The sequence below is a fragment of the Squalius cephalus genome, assembly GCF_949319135.1.
Source record: "Squalius cephalus genome assembly, chromosome: 2".
Taxonomy (NCBI): Eukaryota; Metazoa; Chordata; class Actinopteri; order Cypriniformes; family Leuciscidae; genus Squalius; species Squalius cephalus.
In genome coordinates, this window is record NC_137123.1 from 3,794,234 (window position 1) to 3,805,686 (window position 11,453).

The window sequence follows — 11,453 nt, forward strand, 5'->3', positions numbered from 1 at the left end:
ATTTTGCAGTGTGAAAATGGAGGGAAACGCAGCAAAGAAAGAGCGAGCGCGCCTTTGGTTTATATGTGACATACTGGCACAGAGCGAGAACAGCTGCTCTCTCGCTCTCTCTCTCTCTGTGTGTGTGTGTCTCTCTCTCTCTCTCTGTGTGTGTCTCTCCCTCTCTCTCTCTCCCTGTCTCTCTCTCTCTCTCTCTCTCTGCCTCCCCCCACCTATCTCTCTCTCTCTCTCTCTCTCTCTCTCTCTCTCTCTCTCTCTCTCTCTCACACACACACACACACACACACACTCACCCAGATATGAATAGCTGCTGACTTCTCACACAGTAGCAGAGTGGAGAAGGAGGAGAGTATACCGGACGAGGCCAGTGGAAAAAAAAAGAAGAGAAATAGTGGAAACTTGAATTCCGACAGCGTGGATTAAGACAAACGGAGCTTACGTGAAAGACGAGACCAACCCGAGGAGGAATCATCTGGGAAAACTGACTGGAAACTTCTGAAAAGAAGAGAGCCCTTATTATTATTATCAGATAGAGGAGAGGAGAGATTTTTCAAACCGCTATAAGTGAAAGTCGGACTGACGGGAATCTCCGACGCGTTACTGGAATACAGATTTCCTGTGGGAGTTTTATATTATAAACAGAAGAGAGTCTGACAGCATGTTTCCTAACATGGAGCTGAAGTGGGCACTTCTTCTTTTGGGTGAGTAGATGTTTATGTGTTTGTGTGTGTTGTTAAGTTGAAGGTGGACTGGTCATTAAGAGCAGGCAGGCATGAGTGTGTGTTAAACAAGGACTCTATTCTTTAAGCTGGAGGGTTTCTGTTCTGTTCCCAGTTAAACCAGACAGACGTCGCTCACATTCTTCTTCACAGCACTGAATCATAATGAAGAGCCTCTTTCTTAGACACAACACAGACAGTGAGATATGACTGATAAGAAACTACATCAAAACTGTTTATGTTTGTCAGTGGATCCATTGTGAACTGTGAGATTTCATCAAAGTCATTTGTTTAGATCTGTCGAGTAAAATAAAATGTTCTCATTTTTATAGTAAAAAGCTAAAGTCGGACTCCTGGATGTTGATGGTGTTATTATTGTCTCATTTACAAATTATTATGAGTCATGGACTTATTTAAACAATGCCATTACATAATTCCATTATATTTTTATTCAATTATGACTATTATGACATCACTTTTCTTTAATTATAATATATTTTAATTAAAGAAAAATGATGTCATAATAGTCATAATATTATAATATACTATAGTAATAATATAGTTACATATCATTTAAAAAATGCTTACCATTCAGTTGTCTTTTTGACTCTTTGTCCATATAAATTTGAGAGAAATACACTATGAAAATGTCAAATTTTACATTGAAATTTGGATTTATATTATTCTACATTCTAAATTTTGAATATTCAAATAGTACATTATCAGATACTGTTTCAAGTGTACATTATACACTCACAGATGGGGCAAGGCATGATGCAATATGTCACAATTTTACAATAAATGTATAGCGTCTTACACCATCTTCATCTATTTCTTCATCTATTAGCTATGAATCTGTATTTTGTTGTATTTTTAATTAAAAATGAATATAAATGCAAGTGGATTTGGAAAGAGCCGGTCAGGTCACTTTGAAAGTAAGCGGGGGGAACTGTAAATTGGATTTCCAAAAGGACTACTTTATCTCTCAGTAATTCCCATTGATCAATGTGGTACAGCAACAGTTAAAGCTTCTTCTTCTTTTGGTCCCATGACGGAGGATCAGTTTCACAAGCCCTTGCGTTTTTTCTTCAAAACCCCACAGAGGTGCTCTCTGACGCAGTGTGAAATCTTGTGTAGGCGCCTTCACTTTCATTTGCCACTTCTCAGATACCATGTGTGTTGGTCAGGGTTTGCATACATTATACACTCTTAAAAATAAAGGTTCCCTATTGGCATTGCTGGTTCCATGAAGAACCTTTAACATCCTTTGAACCTTTCCACTGCAAAAAAGTTCTTTAGACTAAGAAAATTATGTCTTTTTAGGAACTGTTCACTGAAAGGTTCTTTGGGGAACCCAAAATGGTTCTTTAATGACATGGGCATGAAACAGGAAAACCACTTAAAAAACATACTAAATTATGTCTTATTCGAAATATAAAATATTTGAGACTAGATTTGTCCCTAGAAATTACTTAAATAATCATGAGGCTTGTCAAATGTTGCTACTGTGAAAGCAGCGTAAACACTTAGCCTAACCACAGATGGTCTAGATTGAAGTTTTCTAGTCTTCTACCACACATGCCACATGTTTCCTCTGCCCTTTAGCAAGCTTATAGAGTCTGAAGTAGTGAGGTTAGGTATAGTGGTTCAGAGTCAGTGGTTGTTCTGTGGGAAAACATCAGTGCCTTGAATTTAATGCGAGCGCAACTTGCAACCGGTGCAATTTTGTGAGGAGAGGTGTGACGTGCGTCTCTTTGGTTTGATAAAGATCACTCTTGCCGCAGAATCTGGATCAGTTGCAGAGGTTTGACAGTGATGCTGGAAGGCCTGCCATCGCAATGATAGCAGTGATTGGAAAAAACGTGTTTCTGAATGACAGATGCTAGTGATAACATGTACTGTAGATGGAGAAGAGAAGCGGCCCCAGCACTGAGCCTTGAGGCACTCCAGTAGCTAGATGTTGGGTCTTAGACACCTCACCCCTCCACGACACCCTGAAGGACCTACCTGGTTACCTGAGTCAGTTACACAACTCAAGGGTACAGCACCATACAGTATGTAAATTAAATATTTCACCACCAACAGTCAAACTGAAACCCAGATATGAAAGTGAAGGCACACAACCACTAAATACTTTATAAGGTCATGAACTCTTTTTTGTTTTGTTTAGTAGGTTTAGACATTTGATTTTAGAGCAAACCAAAAAAAAAAAAAAGAAGAAAAAAGCATGACTTGAGTGTGAGCGCTGGGTGGAAAGTTATGTGTTGCATCTGTCGCTCTGCGTTCACCTAAAAAAAACCCAGCAGAACTGAAAATGGTGTGAAGTGCATGCTCTCTCGTCTTGCAGATGTACAGATTATTCTGAGAGTTTTGAGTAAAGAGCTGCTGGTTTAGTCCGTAGAAGCGCTCAACACATCAGCCACAGCACATCGAACAGGGCATCTCTGGCGTCTGTGGTTTCCTGAACACGTACACAATTAGATAGTGTTGCTTGTATGTGTGAAAGTGTTCTTTGTACACAATGTTCTGTTTGTATGCATGTAGTGTTAATTTTGTCAGCTATTTTTAAATGTATTATTATAGGCTGTGTATAATATAAATTGACATACTCTCTACATTATGAAAACTGTTAAAACAACAATCTTCTCCCAAAAAATGAAAATGGTGAAATTCCTAATAGTAATTCTGATAACTTTAATGAAATTCCAAATGTTTTTCCTATTAAAACAACAGCAAAAAAGACAAATAAAAGACAAACAGTTCATCACTGAGAAGGTTTGATCACAGATTTAGTCGCACAAACAGCACAAGTGGCTCGAGACAGAACAGACTGACTGAATGACACTTTCATTTAAGCAGGATAGTGTCTCAAATGGAGGTCGCTGAACTCCGGCTTACATGTTTGTCCATGTTTTCAGGTCATCAGTGCTTCTTCTGCAGTGTAGAGAAAGTGCGTGTGCATGGTTGCTAGGTTGCAAATATTAAGTAAAACACTGGGCAGAAAATGTATCCTGTTACAGTTTTTTTTTACACACTAAAAGCGGTACTTGAGGCTCACTCAGTGAAACTCTTTACTCATGTACCTAATCTTCAAATCGCAAGCATCAAAGCTCATAGAAGCTTATTAAAAACGGTCTGTATTATTTTGTCTCCTCTTTTTATTTGATAAAAACAGAGATTTTGGTAAAGCTTACATTTTTTTTACTACATTTTAGTCTTATCTTTTTTCCGTCAATGATATTACATGTTGATATAGTCAAAGTTATCGTTTAATGACGTTGGTGCCGTCTCGTCATCGTCTCGTCTTAGTCATGGAAAAAAAGGATCGTTGACGAACATTTATCATCATTGATCATGTCATCATTGATGATTTCGTTAACAAAATGAACACTATATGTAGGGACGCTGTAATGGAAACTCATGTGCAGGCGTTGTGTAAGATCCAAGAACTGTAGGTGGTCGAAGAGAACCGCTTCACTGCAAAGTTGTGCAACACTCATGTCCTGTTACACTCAAATCTAGGGATGCACGATATATCATCCACCATACCGGTATCAGCCGATACATGTTCAGTTTTAATGTTATCGTTATCGGCCTAATAAGAAAATTTGACCGATATATTAAAGCCGATAAAAATTGATTATTTCCTTCAGCTGAGACACTTCAGATGCGCACTGTTCATCATGATGGTTCTGAATTACTTGAAATATGATTGAAATCACTTCAAAAAGGAAAAATACGGTTAAGTGCAAAGCAAGTCTGAAAATAATTGTGTACTAGGGTCATGGCTTTTAATGGTGAGACAGTTTTTTTAATCAGGTTCTCAAAAATTATTTAAAAGAATTGGATTTAGATTTATATATATATATATATATATATATATATCGGTTATCGGCTTTCAAATACAAAGGGTTATCGGTTATCGGTATCGGCCAAAATTTTAATATTGGGGTGCATCTCTACTTAAATCTGCAGTCACTGCAAAATAAACTGATTTTATTGAGCTTACATTCTGAATTGAACTAATGATGAATTGAACAATGGTATGAAAAGGTCTTTCTGTTTAGTTCTTGCGTGCTGCATGCAAAAACACACACACACACTAATACAGCATGTAGTGTAGTGTAGTGCAGACTCAAATAAATGACTTTTACGAGTAGGTTCTTTTAGAGAATCAAAGATTACAGCGCAACCAGTGTAGATCGATTCAAACGCCAGATCACTTTATCAACCATTCAAAAAGAATCAATAATTATTTTTCATAATGCATACTGTAACACAACCTTTAAGCAATTCATTCTGCCCGATGTGACTGGAACTTAAGTTAGGTTTAAAGTTTAATTTGACTTGACAGAAGAGTTTTTCAGATGTATGTATGGATATATTTATGAATGTACAAAGATAATTGTACAGATCTTCTTTTTCTTCATCAGGTTTTTTCCTGCTGTCTAGTGAGTCTCATGGATGTGGCGTTGGATTCACCATAAGAAGAGGGAAATGTGTCGGTAATGAGAACCTTGTGTGTTATAATATAATATGGTTTTGTCATAATGTGCATAATACACAGTTAATGCTCTGTATGTCATTCAGAAGAGGGAAATCGTGTAACTAACTGTAGTTTTTAAACTTTGTAATGATATTTCTTTCTTGATTCCTGCCTCTCTTAAGATGATGATGAGTGTGAGACGCTGAATCTGTGTGGTGAAAATGCTCAGTGTTTCAATACACATGGAAGTTACTACTGCACCTGTGATAAAGGATTTAAATCAAAAACACCCAATTTCACAGCAACAACCGGACAGTGTCAGGGTACGAGAGGGGTTTATGGGATAAATTATGATTACTATGATTACTATGATTAAAACACTATGATTAATACCGACTGTTTCCCCAACAGATATCAATGAGTGTCTTGAGGAGACCTCTGCATGCTCAGATGGTCTGAAGTGTGTGAACACCATTGGCTCTTATAACTGCACGTGTCCTGAAGGATATGATCATAACACAAGTCTAGACCTTGGGTGTGAAGGTGAGCAGCCTCACTCGTATTGCTTTCCATTTACTGTTAATCAAACCAAAGAACTTCAGTTTCAGAAATTAACTTTTTATTAATGGTCAATATGTGCCTTCCAGAACAAATGTTTGGCTTTCATTATTTCGACATTTACAGTGGCAGTTGGTTAAAATGGTGTACAGAGAGCAGAGAGCGTTCTCAGAACATTCGGTTAAAGTTATGAGCAAACGTTCTTCCAGTGTTGTTAATAAAACATTCATCATCTAATCATTTACTATACATCGTTCGCGGAACTATTTGACCTGAAACGGTAAAATGTAACATTTTTGTAAATGTTGTACTTGTTTCGGAATGTTCAGAGAAGATTTAAAAGTAACGTTTGCAAAATGATTAAATGGAACCAAACAAGATCTATGTGATGCATTTATAAATTTTAAGCATATCATTTAATGAAACATGAAACACAGAAACATATGAGGATGTTCACAGGAAAGCTGACGTTCACAGGATCAGTTATGTGGCTCTGTGTGGAATGCAACATCATACTTGCCACATGATTTCACTATGACTTTGCATGCAGGTACGGTTCGTGTATCATCTAGGAAAACATTGCATTTGCTTTGCATGGAAATTGCATCATATAAAGATTGCCATCACCTCTGGGTCATTTGTCACATCGGAAATGTTTTAAGTCGAGTTGCATTGTGACATAAAGTGTCTCTTGCCATTTTTGGCTCGTCTTTACAAATGTATTGGGTTTACATCTGGGCTTCCTATACAAAAAGAAAGTAAATATGCTACACAAATAGGATGAGTTGCTATTCATAATCATTCAGCAGTTGAACTGATAAAACATCTGTCATTAACCTCTGTCATCTCACTTCTTTATGTGTGAATGTTCCCCTTGTGCTTGTGTCTAAATGAAACCCTCGTCTCTGTGTGTGTGTGCTCGCTGTAGATGTGGATGAGTGTGTGTCCTCAGTGTGTGGAGTTCACAGCAGTTGCACTAACACACCTGGCAGTTTCTCCTGCATCTGTTTTCCCGGGTTTGAAAAACGTGATAACGGCACCTGTACAGGTGAGCGTCAGTGTGCTGATGATGCTAATGACACTGACAGTGTGTTTGAGTGATGGGCACATTAAACATCATAACATGCCGTGTGTGTCTGCTGTCTTAACATCAAAGCGATTGCAGTATTATTAAATAAAGATGCTATTAAAGGAGTCTGCATTCATGTGACTGACAGTCTTCTCTCTCTCTCTCACAGACATTGATGAGTGTAAAAAAGATCCAGATGTTTGCGGCACAAACGCAGAGTGCAATAATCAGGAAGGCAGCTTCATCTGCAAATGTGACTCAGGTTACAGTAATTACGGCAACAACCAGTCAAAATGCATCGGTGAGCGATCAAGTAGAATGCACTTTTCAAAACATAAATGTGCTAGTTTAAGTGATTAATTGTGTTGTGTTTATGTGCGCAGAGATGAACTGTGACGTGTTTAAAATGGAGCCTGATATGGAGAAAAAGGTAGAATTTCTGTCTCCTTGTGATTATTTTCATTAGTATTTTATCAGATGGCGTATAAACGGTGTGTGTTCTTCTAGTTGAAGGATTTACTGGCGCTGTTGAGCAACAGCTGTGAGTCTCTGAGTGATACAGCTGGAGGCCGTCAAACCGGAGATCAGTTACTGGAGGTGAAACTGCAGCTTCCTCTTGTTTCTTCTGCATTTCTGATGTTGAAATCGGGGTAACTTGATGATAGAGCTGAATATTCCTCTGTTTAACTCCAGATCCTGTTCACCTCCACCGATGATCTGCTGTCGGATGGGAACATCGCTGACGGCGAGGCGCTGAGTCGGTTTCTGGACACGGTGGAGAACAGCATGCGTCTGATCGGACCTCAGCTTAAACAGCCTGTGACCAGGATGGAGACGCACAACACCTGTGAGACACAAACATCATCTCATTGTTACTGAATAGAAATACTGTTTCAGACATGCATAAAATGAAAGAGATTGGCACTTTTATTGTAAACACAAAACATGCTGTTTATGTAAGATTGTAACGGTACTGAAAGCAGTTGTTCTGTATGATCATGTGAATCACAGTCGCTGAGGTTGCAGTCACACGGAATCAGACTCCGCCCAGTGGGCGTGTCACTCTGAGCACAGACTCCGCCTTCTTCAACACCAGCTGGGAAACAGTTGTAGGGAAATCATATCCAGGTACAAATACACATATGCACATATATGTACTTATGAAAGCATCAGTGCATTCAAGACCCGATGTAAATGTTATCTTTTAGGTTTTGCGTTTGTGGCGTTGGTCAGTTATAAAGATATGAACTCATCCAGCGATCATTTTCACACGATGAGCAGAGAGAGATCAGACGATAGAGAGAGAAACATCACTTATCAGCTCAACTCGAAGGTGGTGACGGCCGTCGTCAGTAATCCAGAAACCAAACAGCTGTCTGAGCCGGTGACGCTCATCTTTACACACAAACAGGTGAAGATATCTGCTCACTCACGAACACCGACCTCACACACACTGAGATCTCACTGGAGACACACACACGCACAAACTAAATGGTTTCATTTTGGGTGTTCTGTGTGATTACAAGGCCATTGCTATGTGGTTATTGCAAGTTGCAAGTGTGTTACTGAATCTTAGTGCTGCATTTGATACTATCGACCACAACATTCTTTTGAATTGACATTAGTGGAAGTGCACTGGCATGTTTCATATCATACTTATCTGCCCATTATTTACCACTTATTAAAACAGTATTAAAACATTTACAATTATTACCACAAGTTTGTAGCAGTAAATGAAGATAAATGTTATATTGATGACACAAGTTCAGTATGGCGTACCACAAGGCTCAGTACTAGGACCATTGCTTTTCACTCTGTACATGCTACCCTTGGGAGATATCATTAGAAAGTATGATGTTTTAGTTTTCACTGTTACGCTGATGTTACTAGGGCATTGTTATGTGGTTGCTAGGGCATTGCTAGGCAAGCCTATAAAGCACAATCCTATGTTACTAATATGTTCTGATCTGGTGCTGAGATATAGCTTTTTTTATCATTGCTGGAGTGATCTAAATGGTTGGTTTGGCAAACATTTGCCAGCATGATATATAAGAACTGGATGCCTTTCTGAATGAATGAAAAGAGTTGACAACCACAATAAATGTTTATATGTCGTGTGTAAATGAACAAAAACACACAAGAGAGTTTTCTTTAATACAGAACTGCATTAAATTTTCTAAAACCAATGTTTCTAAAAACAGTTAGTGGTTTCAAGAATGTAATAGGTTTAAATAGACTTGCAATTGATAATCAGGGTCTTTGTGGTGAAGCTGTTTGACCAAAGATTTTTTTCTGTTTAAGCTAGTGATAAAGATAGGAGAGAAACTCCAGCATCCCACCAGCCGCTCGTGCGGATAATCAGACGTTTATGTATTTATTACTTTTTCTGTCTCTTCTTCTCACTTCTCCAGGAGAGGGCGGAGTCTAAGGGCGTGGCTTACAATTGTGTGTACTGGAGTGAGGCTGAGGGGGCGTGGTCTGGGCGGGGCTGTAAGGAGGCGTGGTTTAACAGCACTCATACAGCGTGTTCCTGCTCTCATCTCAGCAGTTTCGCTGTGCTGATGGCCCTTTATCCCATACAGGTACATCTGTGAACCAGAAAAAACTGAGATTTTACATATTTCAGATTTTAGATGAAATAATAATGATTTTTTTTCCTCTTCCTCTCCTCCAGGACTCGTTTGAGCTGGTGTTGATCACGCGTGTGGGTTTAGTTCTGTCTCTGCTCTGTTTATTTCTCTGTATCCTGACGTTCCGGTTCTGTCGCTCCATCCAAGGGACCCGAAACAGCATTCATCTTCATCTGAGCGTGTGCCTCTTCATCGCAGACCTCGTCTTCCTCTGCGGGATCTCCAGCACTCACAATCCGGTGTGTGTCTTGTATCTCCTGTATATAGCAGCTTTGAAGTCTAAAAGTTACACTGTAAAAAAATAAAATAATTGTTCACTCAACTTACATTTTTTGAGTTATGTTTTTCACTGATTTAGTTATGTTGTAATTACTTAGAACATTAAATTTGTCAAATTGAAAATATGTAATTACTTGAAGTTACAAAACTTAGTTGGAATAATTTATGAAAGTAAAGTGAACTTACTTTTTTTTTGGCACTTTTACATTTCGCTTTGAAACCAAATCTTCCGCCATCGTCTTGTCAGTCAGCTCATCATCACGCGATAAATTAAATCTGACTCCTTCTGCGACTCATTCGACTCCCGCTGCCTTGAAGTCTAAAAGGTATCACAAGCAATTACAAAAACAAATTGTGTTTTCTCTCTCTCAGGTTGGGTGTGCGATTGTGGCGGGGCTGCTTCATTTCTTCTTCTTGTCTGCGTTCTGCTGGATGCTGCTGGAGGGGGTTCAGCTCTACCGGATGGTTGTGCTGGTGTTTCACACCACATTAAAGCATCTCTACATGTATGCGGTGGGATACGGAGTCCCTCTCGTCATCGTCATTATCTCGGCCATCTCTTATTCGCAGGGATACGGCACCGATCGACAGTGAGCACTGTTTGTGCATTTATAGCATTCATATGTGCGATTGCTTTCTAGCTGTTTTAATGGTTATTTTGTGTTTGTGCTCCAGCTGTTGGCTCGCTCTTGAATTTATGTGGAGCTTCTTCGCGCCCGTCTGCATCATCGTCATCCTCAACAGCTTTTTTTTCATCATCACTGTGTGGAAACTGGCCGAAAAGTTCTCCAGCCTCAACCCGGACCTCTCCAATCTCCGCAACATCAGGTGTGTGTGTGTGTTTATTTCTTAAAGGGGCCGTTCACTCAAAATGTCATCAATTACTCGCCCTCATGTCATTCCAAACCAGTAAGACTTTGGTTCATCTTCGGAACACAAAATTAAGTTATATTAATGAAATTTGAGAGATTCCTCTCCATTCATTGGACGTCTGTTCACCCAAAACTCAAAACATTCATAAAGAGATGAGAGTTTGAAAGTCTTATGGGTTTGGAACGACATGAGGGTTAAGTAAACGATGACATAACTTCCACTTTTGGGTGAACGATCTAAATAGATTCTGTCAAGTTCTAATCGGTTTCTGGTGACTTTCAGGGGTTTCACAGTGACCGCAGTGGCTCAGTTGTGTGTTCTTGGAGGGATGTGGGTTTTCGGCTGCTTTCTCTTCCAGGAGGAAGGAACTCAGGTTGTGTTGTACCTCTTCACCATCCTAAACAGCCTCCAGGGGGCGCTCATCTTCATCATGCACTGCCTGCTGTCCAAACAGGTACACACACCAAAAACGGAAACACAGTATGGTCTGGATTCAAGCTAAATTTGAAAGATCCCATCAACTCTGTCAAACAGACAGAATTTTGACTCCCTGCTTAAAGCATTTGACTGTAATCTGGAGAATGAACCTCATTGGTTCTTGCAGTGTGTGTTTAACGTGTTTTGTTTTTAACGCCCCCTTCAGGTCAGAGAGGAGTATTACAAGGTGATTAGCAGGATCTGCTCAGATAAGGAGAAGAAATATTCAGATTTCAGCACCAATCAGTCCAGCAACAGTCAGGTAAATTTGCTTCATCGTTGATACTGAAATCAATCTTGTCTCATGTAATCGCTCAATCAGTGTTTCAACCATGGAAATATGTCAATAAAACAGCTTTTAA

At 39.2% G+C, this 11,453-nt stretch overlaps 1 protein-coding gene across 2 annotated transcripts in view; it reads left to right on the plus strand.

The window, feature by feature from the left end:
• Positions 1-284: 284 nt before the first annotated feature.
• LOC307154468 (adhesion G protein-coupled receptor E5-like) overlaps positions 285-11,453 on the plus strand; it is a 110,292-nt gene continuing 99,123 nt past the window's right edge. Inside the window, exons 1-17 of one of the 2 annotated variants that reach the window (XM_079864443.1) lie at positions 286-701; positions 5,153-5,224; positions 5,388-5,528; positions 5,617-5,748; positions 6,692-6,811; positions 7,002-7,133; positions 7,216-7,262; positions 7,340-7,429; positions 7,526-7,679; positions 7,844-7,960; positions 8,041-8,243; positions 9,244-9,414; positions 9,507-9,701; positions 10,114-10,331; positions 10,417-10,569; positions 10,897-11,068; positions 11,258-11,353. In XM_079864443.1, coding sequence (XP_079720569.1) covers positions 659-701; positions 5,153-5,224; positions 5,388-5,528; positions 5,617-5,748; positions 6,692-6,811; positions 7,002-7,133; positions 7,216-7,262; positions 7,340-7,429; positions 7,526-7,679; positions 7,844-7,960; positions 8,041-8,243; positions 9,244-9,414; positions 9,507-9,701; positions 10,114-10,331; positions 10,417-10,569; positions 10,897-11,068; positions 11,258-11,353 — 2,256 coding nt within the window. In that variant the 5' untranslated portion in view covers positions 286-658. Of the gene's footprint in view, positions 702-5,152; positions 5,225-5,387; positions 5,529-5,616; positions 5,749-6,691; positions 6,812-7,001; positions 7,134-7,215; positions 7,263-7,339; positions 7,430-7,525; positions 7,680-7,843; positions 7,961-8,040; positions 8,244-9,243; positions 9,415-9,506; positions 9,702-10,113; positions 10,332-10,416; positions 10,570-10,896; positions 11,069-11,257; positions 11,354-11,453 lie in introns of both variants that reach the window. The other variant, XM_079864442.1, reaches the window with a different exon arrangement.